The sequence below is a fragment of the Neolamprologus multifasciatus genome, chromosome 7, assembly GCF_963576455.1.
Source record: "Neolamprologus multifasciatus chromosome 7, fNeoMul1.2, whole genome shotgun sequence".
Classification (NCBI taxonomy): domain Eukaryota; kingdom Metazoa; phylum Chordata; class Actinopteri; order Cichliformes; family Cichlidae; genus Neolamprologus; species Neolamprologus multifasciatus.
In genome coordinates this window covers 24,784,673-24,803,515 of record NC_140445.1, presented here as the reverse complement: position 1 = coordinate 24,803,515, position 18,843 = coordinate 24,784,673, and the positions used below count along the sequence as shown (strand labels likewise).

Genomic DNA, 18,843 nt, shown 5'->3' with positions numbered 1-18,843 from the left:
GAAAGAAAGAAGAATGAAAGTGACACCCTCTGTGGTAGGAAAGTAGAAATCTGTTCTACTCCTGAAGTTTAATTTTTTATTTTAATGTTGTACCATTTTTTGTTGTACACCACCGTCGAACTAAAACACAAAATAAAATTCAATGAAATAGTAGGACGGGTGAAATAGAGACAAATAAATGATCTATATAACAAACAAAACATACCTTGCTGCTTGACCCATGCTTTGAGGCAGAAGTAAGCACCTTACAGATACCTTTAAGAACATTTAAACATCCTCTGACTTAAATTGGCCTCTTCTGCTTCACTTCCATCCTTCAACATGGGTGTACATCTCACTCAGGTGCACCAGCGGAACCAACATGCAGTACAATAGTTCCTACATGAGAATTTCCACAATAAATGACCTAATGACATATAAAATATGCGTAGTGCAAAAAAAAATACATTAACTAAAAATATGGCAGTAAAAATAATAATGCTGCGCTGTTGTGAAAATAATCAGTGTGCTCTGGCCCTTTCTGTTTGCTGTTCTCAAGCTGAGGCGTAATGTGTGAGGATCGCAGATGACAGAAGATTTCTAAAGAAGGTAATTGAGCTAACACTGGATTTCAGATCATGTCTATGATAACAGTACGGTGGCCCTGAGAGGCGAAACGGACTGCAACTTCAGAAAACACTTGCAAAAAGAAAAATGCTGCAAAAAGAAAAATGCTTCAAAAAGAAAAACACTTGCAAAAAGAAAAATGTTGCAAAAAGAAAAATGCTGCAAAAAGAAAAACACTTGCAAAAAGAAAAATGCTGCAAAAAGAAAAACACTTGCAAAAAGAAAAATGCTGCAAAAAGAAAAATGCTGCAAAAAGAAAAACACTGCAAAAAGAAAAACGCTGCAAAAAGAAAAGCGCTGCAAAAGCACACACAACACAACGGAAATAGGAAAAAACACAACGGAAATGTTCCTGGGGAGACAATAACCCGACAGACCAGTTGCACGAACCAAAACATGCTAACCAGTGGGACTGGGAGACACTTCAAAGAAGTGGAGGAGAGGTAAATGTGTTGTAATCTCATGATTCTAATAATACTACAGATATCTGGAATATACATTCAAAGATAATTCTAACAAAGATAATGTTTAATGTAGCCTTAGAAATGAAGCTTTTTTAAACTCGAGAACAAATACTAATAAGTCAAAGTCATTAAGGAGTGTTGCAGTTAATGTGTTCAGGTTTTAATTTGGCATTGTGTCTTCATCAGGCAATGTATTGTCCATATTGTGGAATCCAGCTAGTGGGGCAAATTGGAGTTTTTTGTGGGTCCTGTGGAACTAACATTCAAGTTTTAGCACCTTTTATAGATGGTAAGCACTTCACTTTCCTATGTTCTAGTATTTATTGCTCACCTTTTAATTGCTTCATAATGACTTATATACACCACAGTAGCTTCAGTAGTGCGTGTTAAACTTTTTTTTTTGGGGGGGGGGATTATTATTCATGTGCCATTCCAAAGTACTATATTCATTTCCTTATTCTAAGGTTTTTGTATTGTTAAAGACTCTGTATGCAAAGATAAATCAGAATTCCAAAAACACAAAGGCATGAACTGGTAGGTACTAAGAACTGTATTCTGGTTTAAGCCTGCCACCGGTTCTACGGCATAATTTTAAAAACTAGTTTATTACTTAATAGGGCATATGTACACAGTGATGAAATTCTTCTAACTTCTCTAATTTTGCTCATTTTGAGTTGTCAGCATAGAGGTCTTAATGAGAGTGATAAGTCCTGAATCCTGGTCCATGTTCTTTGAGCTTTTGCTGGCCTTTATTTAAGCACACATCAAGAAGATTAAATACTTGAGTCATGTTTATTGAGAGTTGTTTCAGATGTGGTATTTTTTTTAAAACACTTATTAAGTGCATTTGTGGATTCCTGCGGTCGTAATTATCTTTTCATGTTTTCTCTTCAACCTTAGGCCCAGTCTCAGTCACAGACATCATCAATAAGTATTTCTCTGAGGGCCATACATATGAAGTGATCCTGGATTTTCTTGAAAACAAGCATAATATTTGTATGAGTCTGAGAACATTAAAGAGGAGGCTAAAAGATGCTGGAATGACTAGAAGGACTGACTTCACTCCCACTGACATTGTCATTTCCACTGTTACACAAGAACTGAGAGGCTCAGGTCAGCTTCTGGGTTACAGATCCATGTGTCAGACACTGCGACAAAAGCATAACCTGAAAGTTAAAAGAAATGATGTAATGCACATACTCTCAAGACTAGATCCATATGGTGTTAAGCGTCGCTGTAAACGCAGGTTTTTTCGAAGAGGATATTTTTCAGAAGGACCAAATCAAGTGTGGCATGTGGATGGTTATGATAAGCTGAAGCCCTTTGGTGTTGCTATTAGTGCATGTGTCGATGGATTTTCAAGGAAAGTTATGTGGCTCAGCTGTGGCAGCTCAAATAATGACCCAGGTATCATTGCAAAATATTATATGGAGTGCGTGTCACGGTTTGGTCAACTTCCAGCATGCCTTCGTACAGACTGTGGCACAGAAAATGGCACAATGGCAGCAATTCACTGTGCTTTAAGATCAGACCATGGAGATGAACTTGCAGGAGCCCACAGTCATATGTATGGCACCTCAACTACAAATCAACGGATTGAAAGTTGGTGGTCTTCGTTCAGAAAGCAAAGGTACCTGGCTTTTAAAATATATTCTGAAACTAAAATTGAATGGTTCTGAAGGTGTTTCGTGGTCAGCGATATACTTTTTTTTGTGGGTGGGGTTTTATACTCAAATATTAAATTACAGTCACAAACAAAGAAAGAAAAACATAGTCACCTACACATTTTTCTCATGTGATGCACGACTGCTTCAAAAACTATAATAAATGGTTTGGTATACCAGTGACATTTGTTTGTATTAAAACAACACACTCAAAAAGAAAATCCGACTCAGACATTCCACAAAAGTCCTAAAAAGGAACTATACAAAACAAGAAACAAACTGACATTCAACATTTTAATAAATTATTATAAATCCTAGAGGCAATGGCATCAGTAAAGATTGATCTATTTAAAATTGAGTAAAATTTATTCAAATTTGTGTGCCTACGTAGTACCAAACTAACATCTAGACCAAATAGTTTACCTGTAGGGAGTCATATAAATAAAAGAACAAGGGATTCTTCAAATTTGAGAACTGTAATATGAGTAATATAAGAACATTGATCTAACATGACAGAAATTTGTTAGAGGAGGTCGTTTGTTTCAGACATTTCTTCAACTTTGTGTGCCAAAAAAAAAATACCGATGTTTTCACTCGCTTTTGGATTTCTGTGTGGTATCTAACAAGTGATAACAGCTTCAGTGTTCATGTAGAAACAAAATAGTACATTTATATGGACAGACCTGTATATTACAACTTTTCTTAAGTTCAACCGCCAAATGCAGGAATAACAGAAAGATTAATCACATTGTTAAATTTTGTTATTTGTGTGAAGTTGCTTTTTTTTCCTGCAGTGCATTGATGAAACACTTCAGAACATGTGAATAAGCTTTTGTTTGGACGAAATTGCGCACAGTTCAATATTCTTAAGATTCCGACTTTTTTTTAAAGAGGACAATTACATTGAATTACTTGTGTTATTAAATTTTATATGCCTTGTCATTCCACCATTAGAACTCAGTTCTGGATTGAACTCTTCAGTGACCTGAGGGAGAGGCATCTTTTCAACGGCAGTCATGAACATAAATGCCTTCTACGATATGTCTTCCTCAATGTCTTGCAAAAAGAGCTTGACGAGTACAGAGATCTCTGGAACACTCACACCATCCGACCTGTGCGCCAATCTTGTTGTCCATCTGGTAAACCAGAAGCCATGTATCACCTGCCTCATAGGTATGTATTTAGTCCATGTATTTTATTTCATAGTTTTACTAAATTTTTTCTTCCTCAGTATAGTGTATTCTATGTGCAGGATACCTGTCCAGCTTGCTGTTATTCCACCTTTTGTTCATTTATAAAATGTTTCAGGAACAGTCCATGCCTTATGTGCACTCTTTTCTTTCTTGACCTAACCACTTGAGTTAAGTAAGCAGTATGTCATTTGGGTTTAACAATTTGCCCTAACTGTTACTCACAGCAGGTATTACACACACTTTAGCAATTGAATAGTGTGTTTTGTTGTTTTCACCTTTTTGCTGAATAGAAATTAAAGCTGCCACTTGTGTTTTGCCATTAGTTCTGTTCTCTGACTTCATGCACATACGTTTTATTTTTATATTTTTTTCCAAAACAACAAAAAAAAAAGTTAGACAATCATATTTTAACTTTGGATCACATCTTGGCTAAAAACGACAAATGTAGATATATGCATAATTAAGATTCTTTAAAATCACAATTTCCAGAACTGACTTTTAATTATAAGATTGACTTTGCGCTTTTGCTGTAACCTTGAAGGATAGTACCTGGAGAAGTGACTGAATTTGTTAATTTTTCTGACTGACCTAAGGTATGGTGGAAGAGAGTGTGGATTCCAAGTGCCTCAAGAAATCCTGCACCAGTTTGATGACATTCTACCTGCTCAGTACAGTCTATGTGGGGACGACAAACTCCAGGTTCATTTCACAAACTTGGAAAGACAGAGTGAGCTCCCTCGACCAGTCAACTGGACTACTGCAGTTGAAAATTATATAACACTCAAAAATATGACTGGACTTTAGAAGTAAAATCATCTGCTAGATGTGGGTACAATTACCACTGACACTAATTGTCACAAACCAACTTTAATGAGTATTGAAAAAAATAGTACCATAGTTTTTATATAAATCGTTTCACTACCGTCAACTTTTCAGTGTGTACGGTTTCTACCTGAAGAAATCAAAAGACCATACTGTACAAAATAACTTGTTCCTTTTAATTAGGTACTGTAACAAACACGTTGATTAATTTGGAGATCTGTTTTACAAACAAAGGTTTACAAAAGCATTCTGCAAGACCTGTATTTATGTGGGTTTTTCTTTTTTTTTAACTCCAAGAACAACTTGCATATCTTACAAAAAATGTAATCAAACACAGAAGTGTTTGATTAAATAAAGCCTTTTAACTGAATTTATCAGATTTTTTTCCCTGTGTTATTATACTAGCGTGTCTCAGTACTTCAGAAATGTTTTATTTTGTTACTTTGGCAATTTCTTAACACAGTGAAATATGTCTAACTTGTTCAATTGTCCCACTATGATATTATGCTTTTGAAATTCCAAAACCTGATTGAACTTTCTGCGATGCATTAAACTATATGTTACCAAAATTATTATAAATTATTAGAAACAAAATTTTCAGATTTTAAAATCACAAACTTCAAATGTTTGCTAAAACCATAAATGTGGCTTAAAAGCAAAAGGACTTGGACCTTAGGGAAGCCCAAACCCAGGAGAGTTCTGGATGCCATAATCCATGGCTTCTTGGAAGTCCTCATAATTGTGTAACACTGGGATTTTGATAGTATTTGCACAGACATCTGCTACAGGGAAGCGTGAAGTGGTCTGGAAAAGAAGTTGTGGCTTTGGCTGAATTGCTGCAGGAGGAATTTCTCTCAGTCCAGTTGCAAACATAAGGATGTCTTCAAGAGACAGACTTCCATTTTTCTCTGTGAATGTAAAGAGACAAAAAGTTATTTCTAATGATAATAAACAGGAAAAAGGGGCCATTACACTTTGCTGACATAAATGTACTCATTTCAACATTTTCAAACAAATTTAATACCTTCTACAGAAAGCAGATAGTCTTGCCAGTAGCTTAGTACTCTTGTCTCCTCTTGACGCCTAGAGCTGCCAGGTGGACCAAATTGCACATGGAAGATGTTCTCAAGAAGATCAGCTGTCAGCCTGGTCTCAGTGTAGCACATGAATGAGAAGAAGAGTGAAGGATGCTGTTCCAGGGCGTTTAGAAAATCCAGTGTTGCTAGACCCTCTCTGAAACTAGAAAACAGTCTAATTTTTAATAAAATGTTTAACGTTATTTGTGCAAGCAAGCAAAACTTCACATGGGAAACTACTGTGTTAAGAAAGTAACCAACATTCTTATCTAGCTAAGACACTCATCCTGCTACAAGAAAGAAGTCCTCCTGAAAAAGGTCTTGCATTTAGAATATATTTTTTCCGTCCTTTAAATTTCACTGGAATAAAAAAAAGTAACAATTTATTCTTCTGAAAAGATTGATTGATTGATTGATATGTTTATTGATTAGCATTCAAATATCTCAGTGAAGACAGAACAAAGATTTACCACAAAGCAAGAAAGCATGAGACAAGGCTAATCAAAAGGTATTGGCTGAAGCATTTGCTTATTACGCCAACCCTTTTAACAAAAGATCTTTTAGCATGCAGCTCCTGTACACAGGGCTCGAAGCAAATAATAAAATTCAATTCAATTCAATTTCATTTATATAGCGCCAAATCACAACAAATGTCGCCTCAAGGCGCTTCATAGATACAGAGAGAAAAGCCCAACAATCATATGACCCCCTATGAGCAAGCACTTTGGCGACAGTGGGAAGGAAAAACTCCCTTTTAACAGGAAGAAACCTCCGGCAGAACCCGGCTCAGGGAGGGGCGGCCATCTGCTGCGACCGGTTGGGGTGAGAGAAGGCAAACACAGCAAAAACAAAACAAACAAACAAACAAACAAGAAAAAACACCACCACCTTAGTAAGTAACTACATCAAATCAAAAGAATCAAGAGGTTTTCTGTTTTTTGTTTTTGTTTTTTGTTTTTTTTGCTCTTTTCATTCTTGATATATATATTTTTCTAATACTCTATTTTTAAACATATTTTTAAACAAGGAAAATGAACTACACCTTTTTAAATCACTGTCATAACTATTCCACAGGTTAACTCCTCTAACAGAAACACATCTCTGCTTTATATTTGTCCTTATCTTGTTTTTTTTTAAAGAAATCTGTTCCCCTTAAGTCATATTGACTCTCTCTGACTTTGAACAGCTTCTGAGTACTGGGGCAAAGCAAGTTATTTTGTGCTTTATACATTATCTGTGCCATTTTATATTCAACTAAATCATAAAATTTCAGGGTATTCAGATTAATAAATAAAAAGATTATGTTAAATGGGCACATAATAGTCTGAATTCTATACCTTTGGATGGAAAGATGGTTTCGGTAGATGAAGTACCACTGAATGTAATCCGCTACTACCTTCTTCTTATCCTCCAGTGTCCTCATGAATCGATAGCATCCTGCTGTCTGGAGCATGCTTGAGTGTTTTTCTGAGATTACTCGGAGCTCACTTAGAGATGTTGCATTCTTTATCTAAAGAGAAAAATATATATTACACACACACACACAACACACATGCACAAGTGACATCCTTCGCATGCTGTCTATTAATGTGCAATTTAACACAGTCTTCGATTAGACAATCAGTAATCTTTTCAGGCATCAGTTAGTTACTAATATTATGTTAAGTGGATAACTAAGACTAAAAATTTGCATTTATTGGTGTTTGTCATAATCATAACATCACAAATTTACCTCTAGTAGAGCCTTCTTGATTTCTTCATCTGGTATATCATCAATTGGTGCCTCGAATGTCTTGTCTTTTCCAACAAGGTACATAAAGAAGTTTGGAGATAAACAACATGGCCCTGGACCACCATGGACAATGGAAACTGCAATCATTCTTCCAACGTAGAAATATTCATTTTCATCTGCAGCTAAAGATAAAGACATTACATTATAATAAAGTAACTTTGACCATGGAAAAAAAAGTGAAAAAAATAAATACCTTTACTATGAAATGTGAGATATTTGGCATAGTCTTTTCCTTCGAATATTCTTCTCGTCCTTATGGCTTCCATCAAAAGGGTGAGAAATTCTCGAGTAGGCCCACCTGTGTCTATTGCCTCTTCAGCCAGTCCCACGTCATCAGAGAATTTCACCATCATGCCAGAGTTGGGACTATATGAAGACCTTCTGAAGCCTCGGTAGGCACCATCCCAGACATTGGCTCAGTTAATGTTGAATCTGCTACAGGAGGTTTTGTTGATCTTCAGAGCCAGATTTGAGATGACATCTGCAGCCGTCAATCCATCAGGTTCATCACTGTAGAATCAGTCAGTGAAAAGCAACAAAATATTTACACTATTTACACTTTATGGGGTTTTTTTTTGGTTTAATATCTTTTAAGTAATTTTTCTTGCTTTATCAATTGGCCTTTTTCTGTTAATTCATTTTAAAAAGCAAAATAGTGATCTGAAGAACAATCATCAGCAACCAAATAATTTTAAGAATCTTTTCTTTCTGAATACAATCATCAGCAGAATAACTTCTCAGGAACAGTTAAGCTAAGTTTGCTCCTGTAAAAGGTTAGGATCAAAAATAGCAGCAGTACCCAGCACTATTTTTAGTAAAGAAATATTTGATAAATAGGTTAACTGCAAGTCAAACATTATGGGTTTATTGTACTTATTCAAGATATGAAAGTTACCAGTTTTCCTTTTGCAACTCCTCTCCCTCAGCATCTGAAGAACTGCTGTCAATAACGACAGGTGCATAGATATTGGTATACATACTGTGAAAGAAGAGTAAAAACAGAAGATTAAAATACATTTTATGTAATAGTAATTCTGGCTCTACATTTGGCTGGGTTGGGTCTGAAGTACTTCACCATGACTGAATTTGCTCAAGTTATGGATTAGATAGAGAACCTCTATAATTAAAAAAAAACAACAACAACAACAACAAAAAAAAAACAGTTTCACTGAGCTTATTACTTTATAATTATTTACAAGATATATCATTTTATATTTTTTAAATTTTAGAATCACAATCAGAATCAAAATACTTCATTGATCCCTAGGGGAAAACATGTAATTTTATAACTTAAGACTAACTTGTAACTTGTAGTATGTTCTCCTGATGTGGATGCCATTTGAGATTCTGTACCACACTGAACCTTCAGCATAAACACAAACACAACACAATACCATAACAACTGCAGATGTAATGGCATGCAAATGAAACTTAACAATTAAATATGCAACATTGTTATACAAAAGAGTATTATATACTTGCACATCAGATGTTTGGGATATTGAAGGTAACCTATAAAATATAGATCCAATGATAAAAAGAAAATGTTATAAAACATAACATGCTTTTGTGGCCATCACATGCTAACATTAAAGTGTTAAAAACATTAGATGTTTATATACCTGCCACAGAGGCCAGATCAATGTGCTAGAAGGTAGCCAACTTACCGACGTATAGGCTCTGGTGTACTGTTTTCTGGACTTAACCAAAGCTGTCAGATAAAATCATCAAACACCAAACTCGTTGATTATGGCTGCTCAGATTCTTACCACTATATATACAACGATAGAATGATATTAGTCTTATATCCAGACATTGAATGCATTATTCCGGAACTGAGAGCACTAACATCTCGAACTAATGAATCCTTGAGATTTACATACCACTGTGTCAGAGAGAGGTGACGTAACGGGTGGTACCCTAACGATAACTTCATCATCCTCCTCATCTTCTGAAACACTAACATCTGTGGGAACTGTGGGAAATACTTTGGTTAAAATTTCAACACAGTAATCACAAGATTCTTTAACAATATGACTATAAAAAAGAATTAATGGCAATTCTATTTAACTTACATTCTGACAAAAAGTCCTCAAGGGTGCAGACAAATAGTGTAATTCTTTGGTAAGACTTGCCAACGGCCTCTTTGTAGAGTTCAATCGTAAAGGGTGTGTCAGTTCCTGGAATATTTTTTATTTGAGAGCCATCAGGGTAGAGCAGGATGTATTCTACATCTTTCATATCTTGGTTGAAATCTTTCAGTTTTTTAATGGCAGCACCCAACAGCCTCTCAGATGACCAGCTTGGGTCAACATGTAATGGTAGTGATTTCCCTCTTATGGGTCTCATGCCAGTCTTTTTTTTGTTCATGAGCCCAACAGAAATCTAGATTACATTTCAGGAAAAAAAGTGGTCACATATTAGAAAAGTGTTGTCAGACAACAGATTAACATTTAAAAAACATTTTATTTATACCTTCGCTGTTTTTGTTGATTTCTTTTTGGATTTTGAGAACATCCTCCTTTCTGCCTCTTTACCTTCACGGTACTTGAAGAACTGCTGAACAACTGTCTTGGCTGAACAGGAGAAAAGGGTGAAAGACAGAGAGACTCTTTATTGGTCTATCGTTGTTTATAATTCAAAAGCAAACATGAACTTATGAACATAATGCACAAAAAATCTACCTCTTCCCCACAGTCACATCCAGCAGAAAAATGTCTTTGCTTTCAGAAATGCAGATTTATTAGTCACATGACACCTGATGTCTCTAATTTTCCTTTTTTTTTTTTTTTTAAATTTATGACACTATCTGTAAATTACAAACACCTGAACAAATCTTGCCCTTTTAAGTTTTTTAAAATGAGTTGGAGTTACAATAGCAGGAAGTTCAGAAAAAATTACCTCTTGAGTGTTCTTGTTCTGGGAAAGCATCTTTAGCTGGTACAAAACTTGTGTCTTTTCCACAGGAACAGCTCTCAAACTGGAATCCACAAAATGGACAATACATCTTAACCTGAAAAACACTAGTTGTATGATTTTAGCAATTTATTTTACAAAGCAGTCAAATATATATATATATATATATATATATATCCGCAGCTCCGAACTGTTGTAAAGGGACCTCTAGCTAATACGTCGGGTTCTGTGTCTGCCTCTCACCTGGAACTAGCTTTACAGTTTTGGTCAACTTTGCTAGTAACAGACAGAGAGAGGCGTTGAAAGGCTGCTCCAACCGAACTTATTGTTTGGGAGGAAAACACGAACACAGTGTACAGTCGAGTCTAAACAGAGTACTTACATCTGGACTCGTCAGGCACTGTTTTTGGCTGCAGTGGTTATTATTATATTTACATGCTTCCATCTCCCTTTTCTGCTAGGTGAGAACTCATACTTTTCCACTTTCCTTTTTCTCCCTCCCTCACTCACAGAAACTTGATGTGTATGGCAGTCCATTCTCCCTGCAGCACGGACTACACTGCCCTTGAAGGCACATTCTTTATCGCTATGCCTGTAACACTCTGCCTATTGCCTTCATATTAAATAATTTTTTGAACATGACAAATATTTTGTCATGTCATTATACTGCCGCAAGTAGAGGTGACATGGGCCGCGAAACTGAGACAAAGGCATTAGAGCCTCTTAATGTTTGTTTTGTTTGGGTTTCCACCAGAGTGGAATTACCAAAAATAGAGAGGGCATAGCCTAAAATACGAAATAGGAAAAGAATGATGTGTAATCTATTTATTTCAACAAAGTAACTGTATTCTGAATATCACCTATTTAAACTGTAACGGAATACAGTTACTCATATTTTGTATTTTAAATACGTGACAGTGTTACATGTATTTAGTTTCTCCCAAACACTGCAAACATATCTGTAGTATTATTAGAATCATGAGATTACAACACATTTACCTCTCCTCCACTTCGTTGAAGTGTCTCCCAGTCCCGGTGGTTAGCATGTTTTGGTTTGTGCAACTGGTCTGTCGGGTTATTGTCTCCCCAGGAACATTTCCGTTGTGTTTTTTCCTATTTCCGTTGTGTTGTGTGTGCTTTTGCAGCGCTTTTCTTTTTGCAGCGCTTTTCTTTTTGCAGCGTTTTTCTTTTTGCAGCATTTTTCTTTTTGCAAGTGTTTTTCTTTTCGCAGCATTTTTCTTTTTGCAGCATTTTTCTTTTTGCAAGTGTTTTTCTTTTTGCAGCATTTTTCTTTTTGCAAGTGTTTTTCTTTTTGCAGCATTTTTCTTTTTGCAGCATTTTTCTTTTTGCAAGTGTTTTCTGAAGTTGCAGTCCGTTTGGCCTCTCAGGGCCACCGTATAACAGTAATCCAATAGCAGGAGCAAACACATGTTGTACCATTTTTTTTGTTGTGAACTACTTTGCGATATTTAACTTGAAAGGTACAATATAAATAACATCGTACTATTTTTTTATACATTAAGTATATCAGGTCTGCTAGAGAAGATAAACCTCCAAAATAAGGCCCCAGGTTCGGACTAAACCCCAAGGGCAGTTTAAACATAACCATAAATTAGGCTTTCCAGCTCCAGAAACCTAGCCAAAGTCATGCTTGTACTTGCACAAAAAACTGTTCACAGTGCCAACATCATATCTGGTTTCCCTTTTCACTCATAAACTGAATCCCATCTGAAAGTATGTGACTAGGTAATTCATACCAAGGTGGAGTGAAGTTTATTTAAAAGCCAAGCGGTGCTGCTTTAGAAGAGGTCTTGAGAATATCTTGGAAACAAACAAATAAAGCACACCAAACCATTAAACATCAGTGGCTTTATTGATGATCAGCGGTGGTACACAGGCTTAAAGAGACCTGCCAATGGGGCGACCGTGGCTCAGGAGGTTGGGAGGCGTATCTGTAACCGGAAGGTCGACAGTTCGATCCCCGGGCTCTCTGTCCGGACTGAATATCAGGTGATTCAGGATGAACAACAGGAAATAAGCACACTGAGCATGATTCGTCCTGACCTCACTGGAAAGTTTGACCAGCATTTTTCAGGTGACTTTGATCTTTGAAATGGACTCATTTGGTTTTTGCAATCTTTCTAACCACATACTCACCACATCCATTACATCTGACATCTGGATTTCATGGATTTTACCATCAAACACAGTTTTGCAGTTTCCTTGAAATTACTTGTTGGGTGAGTGGAAATAAGGACATGTGCTTGTGTGCTCATTTCCAGTCAGCCACAGCTGTATGAGAGAGGTGTTAATTCCTTTTCTTCCTTTCTTTTTTTTTCTTCTTAGCTTGAACTGCTTACTTTCCACCCACTCCTAAAACAGTTTCATCACAGTAAATGGAGGACTGGTGCAGTTCAATCAGTTTTATCGTTAGCACGCTCAGCAAGTGGTTTTTGCTCTGAAGGTGAAAGTGGGATAAAACGTAAACCAACTCAGTGGGGATTTTTTTTAAACCAATGAAATATAAACAAATGCACGAACTGTAGCAGCATTTCAGTGAAATGTGAAGATTTTATGACCACGTTCTAAATATTTATAAAATGGGAACATCAGAAAATAATCCGAAATGAATGGTTTTAATGGCTATTGTTGGCTTTTATTACTTCAAAAAAAAATCTCAGACATAAAAACAGCAGCACATAATGTATCTTGACTTCATGCCTTTCACATTTATTTTATTCCTTCGGCAGGATGGAGAAGTTTCATCGGTATCATTTTGCATGTTAGTGCTTCAGCTGTGAACTGCAGCAAAGCATAGTTGCATAAACATGTTGGCTTAAAAGAAACAGATATTTTTGGGGTTATGCAATAGCTGCGAATTCAGAACACACTCCAAGTGATCTTGAATGTGCTTGTGCATCTTTTTCATGCTCCTCTGTTTCATTTCATCCTGTCTAGTTCCCAAAGAAATGTACTTGTCTGAATAGAAGAAAGCATCCATTTTAGTTATGATCTATAAGTGCACTCTAAAACATTAAGACATTAAGAAAAGTGATGCTAATTCTCTCCTGGAGAATGAAAAGTAAGACTCTGCAAAAGGATGGTTTAAAAAATATCCCTTGAACTAAAAGCTGTGAAGGTGCAGTGGCAATGATGGCGGATGTGATTGACTAGAGGCTGGCATGGTGAATTTGGGAGGTGGGGGTAGTTATGACGCATCAAGGACATAATAATAACCACGAGCGATTTATAGGAACACAGCGACCTACAGTATGATATCCTTCATACACCATCTCTGTGTGCTTACATAAGTGGAAATCATGACACACTTATTTGCATTTTGTAAAGATTAATTACTGGAGCGCAGCAGAAAATAAGAGATTCAGCTCCTTTTCAGCGCTGTAGGCACTCAAACCCAGCTCAGATTTTATTACGTTTGTGGTTATAACAAAGCCAACGCGACCTTAAAGAACTTTATCATGCATATGGTTTTGTTTTTTGGAGGCGCATTACTTTTGATTATTGCTGTTTTGCACGTAGCACAGTCCAAATACTTTAATGTGTAACACCAGACATTACGGCTAAACTGGAGTAATATACTGGGGCGATCGTAACCCAAGAGTTGGCAGTTCGTCTTGCAATCGGAAGGTTGCTCTGACAGTCTCGGTCGTTGTGTCCTTGGGCAAGACAGTTCACCCGTCGCCTACTGGTGGTGGCGCCAGTGTCTGGCAGCCTTGCCTCTGTCAGTGCGTCCCAGGGCGGCTGTGGCTACAATGTAGCTTGCTGTGAATGTGTGTGTGAATGGGTGGATGACTGAATGTAGTGTAAAGCACTTTGGGGTCCATAGGGACTAAGTAAAGCGCTATACAAATACAGGCCATTTACCATACAATTGTATGTGCTTTTCTTAATTATGAAAATGTATTCTACATCTAAAACCACAATTCCAAAAAAGTTGGGATGCAAAAACCTGAAAACATGTAAAATGAGACATTTTACTATTTTGTGAATTCAAAAAAAAGCTAATAACTCATTTGAAATTTGATTGCAGCAACATGTCTCAAAGGTTGGAAACAAAAGACTGTAAAACATTGTACTAAGAAGAAACAGCTAGAAGAACATTTAGGTTAATTGACAACAGGTCAGTAACATGTTTCTCAGAATTTCTCAGAAGTAAAGATGGGAAGAGGTTAAAGAAAAACCAAACTGTGTCTTCAAACTGTGGGACAATTTTTAAAAAACTTTGAATATCCCACCAACTACAGTACACAGTATTATCAAGAGATCCAGAGAACCTGGAGGAGACTGTGCACAGGGGACAAATCTGCAAATCAGTACTGGATGTCCACGATTCTGAAGCAGGACTTCATTAAAAACAGGCATCATCCTGTCACGGAAACCACTGCAGGGGTCAGGAAGACTTCCAGGAGTCACTGTGAACACAGTTCACAGACATGTTTCCTGAAAAAGAGATCCACACCTCAACAACAACATGAATGTGAACTTGCCAACATCATCGCTATAATCTCATGTCCATTTGACCAAACTAATGCCTGAATGAAAATGTGTGAACGTGTCATCTTCGCTCAGTCATAGGAGTCTGGAGTTTTATCTCTGAAAGCGTGCACACTATTTCCCCCTTGTGTTGAATGATAGCTGGCCCTTTGCTGCAGTGGCCATAATCATATGAGTGCTCTCTCAAACCATGCAATGTTCAGATCATGTCATATAAGACATACAAATATCTGCATATGTATTGCTCATTATAAATATCACTTGCACCTCTTCTTAAAGTCAATAAAGATTTCTTTTTAATCTTTATTGGTGCACCAGCGGAGCCAACATGCAGTACAATAGTTCCTACATGAGAATTTCCACAATAAAGGACCTAATGACATATAAAATATGCGTAGTGCAAAAAAAAAATACATTAACTAAAAGTATGGCGGTAAAATAAATAATGACAGTAATCCAATAGCAGGAGCAAACACACTCTCCCTTGGCTTGGGACTCATGGCTCCTGTGGTGCAGTGGCTCTTGCTCCACCTAAGAGTCAACACACAAGGCAGCGACAGTCGATGTCAGATTTTTTAAAATTTTGAGCCTTAATGAGTGACCGTCTCACCTGAGGTCACTAAACATACTGGAATCTGGTGACCCTCTTGCCATAATTTTTATTATTTGTGCGCAGCGTCTTTGTTTGCTATTGTCGGACTTCAGCTGATTATATCCCTGAACACACCAGCCCTCCACTGTTGGCTCTTCTTCTTGACTTTACAGTAACACTATCCACTCAACCAGAAAGCTGACTATAGTTACACATTTCATCAAGATTTGTATTGCAGTTTCTGTAAACATAGTGTTTCACTTTCACTGTAACTGAGGCCTATGATTACTGATACTGCGGGTCTAAAGGAGGAAGGAGAGCTAACAAAGGAACTGGGCTGGAAAAAATCTCACAAACCGGTCTGATAGCTGTCTTGTAAAATATGAAAGAGAGCTTTATATGGGACCTTGTTTCTGCCACTGGAAAAAAAATACCTAGCATACCTAAGTCAATACATTTGGGTTACTATCTCAAAATTTCAACTTAATAACTTGAGACTTAAAGTTATTTTCTCAGTCTTGAGTTATTTTGTCAGAAGTTTGAGTTAGTAAGTCAAACTTTTGACAGAAACAAGGTTCCATACCTTTATGTATGTGTACTACTTTAAATATATCACATGACTTTGCCTGTTCCCTCCAAAGAGGGATCATGTGCAGTTATCTCATGGATTATCAGGCTGAGCATGTGGTCATCTGGTAGATTACCAGGTCTGCTCGGCAGAGAGGAAGAAATCCAGTCTTGTTCCTCGCTTCCACGGTGGCCAGCATGGTAGAAATGCAGTGATCCAGGGTGGAGTTTATACATCAGGTTTGTGAACAGACTGTCTGGGATGTTGGACAAACCACATGTTCCCTGTCTGGGGTTTTTCCACGTTTCACAACTTAAGAATAGACTGGCCATCTGGTCATTTCATGTGCTGAAACAGCAAAAATATAAACATTTAAATCCCTGTTTACCTTTTCTGTAGAATGATGGAACCATGTAAGAAGCTAAGAATTAATCACATCTTGTCACTCGTTCTCTTTCACTTCAGAGACTTGGCTCTGGTAATTCTGATTCACATGTGCTGCAGGCTAGCTACGGTGCACCTCTACAACATTTCAAAAAGAGGGGGGAAAAAACCTTAAGATGTTTTGGAGTTTGAATGGGTAGCTATGCATGCATGAACAAAGAAATGAGACAACATTCAGAGCTTCACAATGACTCACAATAACTGTCAAAGTGAAATGACAATAAACACTAATCCATGTCCTCTTGTTGTTTCTGTCTCAGTCCACTGAGCAATGACTTTGTCACTGCCACAAGTTTAGCCTACTGCAGAAAAAAAAGTAAAAGGTACGCTATATTGCCAAAAGTATTTGCTTGTCTGCCTTTACATGATTATGAACTTGAGTGACATCCCATTCTTAATCCACAGGGTTTTATATGACGTCGGCCCACCCTTTACAAACAGCTTTGACTCTTCTGAGAAGGCTTTCTAAAAGGTTTAGGAGTTTGTTTATAGGAATTTTTGACCATTCTTCGAGAAGCCCATTTGTGAGGTCAGACAGTGATGTTGAACAAGAAGACCTAAGTCGTAGTTTCCACTCTAATTCAACACAAAGGTTGAATTAGATTTGATTGAGGCCAGGAGTGTGTGCACGCTAGTCAAGTTCTCCCTCAAGAGACGCACTCATTCATGTCTTTACGGACCCTGCTTTTTGTGCACTGGTGTGCACGTTGGAACAAGATGAGACCATGCCCAAACTGTTTGCACAAAGTTAAGAGCTTTAACTTGTCCAGAATCTCTTGCTATGCTGAAGCAGTAAGAGTTCCTTTCACTGGAACTAAGGGGTTGAGCCCATCTCCTGAAAAACACCTGAAAAAACTACACCAAACTAACAAACTAATCCCCCCTCCACCAAACTTGACACTTGGCACAAGGCAGCCAGACAATTAGTGTTCACCCAGCAACTGCCAAACCCAGACTCATCCATTGGATTGCAGGACAGAGAAGCTTGATTCATCGCTGCAGAGAACACATCTCCACTTCTCTAGAGTCCAGTGGTAGGATGGTTTACACCATTGCATCCAACACTTTGCATTACGTAAGGCTTGTATGCAGCTGCTCACCATGGAAACCTGTTTCATGAAGCTCTCCACAAACTATTCTCGAGCTGATCTGACGGCCATATAAAGTTTGGATGTTTGTAGCAATTGACTCTGCAGAAAGTTGGACCAGTGCATATTATGTGCCTCAACACCTGCTGACTGTGATTTTACATGCCATACCCTCCCACACAGTTGCTATTGTTCCCAATCGCATCCACTGTGTTACAATACCACGAAAAACTAATATAAAAATATTAAGTAAAAAGGAAATTTCATGACTTGTTGCATGGCTGGCATCCTATCATGGGATTACGCTGGAATTCCTGAGAGCGACCCATTCTTTCTCAACAATTTGTAGAAGTAGTGCCTATGCACTTCATTCTACCCCCCTGCGTCACTGGAATTGATTGGAACACCTGAACTCAATCATTTGGATGGATGAGTGAATATTTTTGGCAATATGGTGTATGTGGATTTGTCCTGACATATCAGTTTAAATGTTTTTAAAGACTATCTATTGGTAAAAAAGTGGAAATCAAGGACAGTATTAGTGTTGGACACTTGTGAAATGTAAATGTGTTTTTTCACCTACCTCTGCAAATAATTAGAAAAACTTTTAAGTGGACATTTACTGGAAATTGATGTGGACAGGCTTGGGGATAGTGTATATTATTTTACATACATAATTAAAGGTTTTATTGTTGAAGTCAGCAAGCCTGCTGGTGACTCACCATGAATCACTGATTCCCAGACTGGATTGGCTCTCACTGCAGAGCTCACTTCTCTCTCACTGTAGCTGTTGTGACTGCTTGCAGGAGTTGGAGACAGGTGTGATGGTGTGAGAGCAGAGCTTCCCAACCTGGAGATCAATCCTGTCTTCTTCTTTTTGTAGTTCTGTCTGCTCTAGCGACCCTTGAGCCTCCCTTCCTTCAGTAATGTACAACTCTTTAACACATTCACCAAATAAAAGATTATTGTATCTCTCTGGGCCATCTTACATCAGTGGAAGATGGCCAATTTAAGAAGAAGGCTGCAATCATGCTGCAGACATTAGCACTCAGAACTCTCCGTCTTCTCTCCTCCCACTTTCTGTCTCTTACTTTCTGACTGGA

At 37.4% G+C, this 18,843-nt stretch overlaps 2 protein-coding genes across 2 annotated transcripts; one reads left to right on the top strand and one right to left on the bottom strand.

Annotated features, from left to right (window-relative positions):
- Window positions 1–947: 947 nt before the first annotated feature.
- Window positions 948–5,126, top strand: LOC146514340 (uncharacterized). Its single transcript, XM_085168325.1, has 5 exons — window positions 948–1,049; window positions 1,257–1,359; window positions 1,971–2,700; window positions 3,689–3,907; window positions 4,521–5,126. The coding sequence occupies exons 2-5, from the start codon at window positions 1,260–1,262 to the stop codon at window positions 4,729–4,731; spliced, it is 1,260 nt and encodes a 419-aa protein (XP_085024451.1). The 5' UTR covers window positions 948–1,049; window positions 1,257–1,259; the 3' UTR covers window positions 4,732–5,126.
- A 194-nt stretch (window positions 5,127–5,320) lies between these two features.
- Window positions 5,321–9,328, bottom strand: LOC146514339 (G2/M phase-specific E3 ubiquitin-protein ligase-like). The gene is made up of 9 exons (XM_085168326.1): window positions 9,285–9,328; window positions 9,096–9,129; window positions 8,919–8,980; window positions 8,513–8,596; window positions 7,811–8,127; window positions 7,558–7,739; window positions 7,163–7,335; window positions 5,774–5,988; window positions 5,321–5,657 (listed from the first exon to the last, which is right to left on the bottom strand). The coding sequence occupies exons 5-9, from the start codon at window positions 7,968–7,970 to the stop codon at window positions 5,422–5,424; spliced, it is 966 nt and encodes a 321-aa protein (XP_085024452.1). The 5' UTR covers window positions 7,971–8,127; window positions 8,513–8,596; window positions 8,919–8,980; window positions 9,096–9,129; window positions 9,285–9,328; the 3' UTR covers window positions 5,321–5,421.
- Window positions 9,329–18,843: the final 9,515 nt, after the last annotated feature.

Excerpts from the sequence above, each read along its gene's own strand:
- LOC146514339 (XM_085168326.1), bottom strand. The coding sequence starts at position 7,970 with ATGATGGTGAAATTCTCTGATGACGTGGGACTGGCTGAAGAGGCAATA. Across the intron at positions 7,740-7,810 it reads TCTCACATTTCATAGTAAAG|CTGCAGATGAAAATGAATAT; the intron begins GTATTTATTTTT and ends CTTTATCTTTAG. Across the intron at positions 5,989-7,162 it reads AACCATCTTTCCATCCAAAG|TTTCAGAGAGGGTCTAGCAA; the intron begins GTATAGAATTCA and ends ACTGTTTTCTAG.
- LOC146514340 (XM_085168325.1), top strand. The coding sequence starts at position 1,260 with ATGTATTGTCCATATTGTGGAATCCAGCTAGTGGGGCAAATTGGAGTT. Across the intron at positions 2,701-3,688 it reads TCTTCGTTCAGAAAGCAAAG|AACTCAGTTCTGGATTGAAC; the intron begins GTACCTGGCTTT and ends TTCCACCATTAG. Across the intron at positions 3,908-4,520 it reads ATGTATCACCTGCCTCATAG|GTATGGTGGAAGAGAGTGTG; the intron begins GTATGTATTTAG and ends GACTGACCTAAG.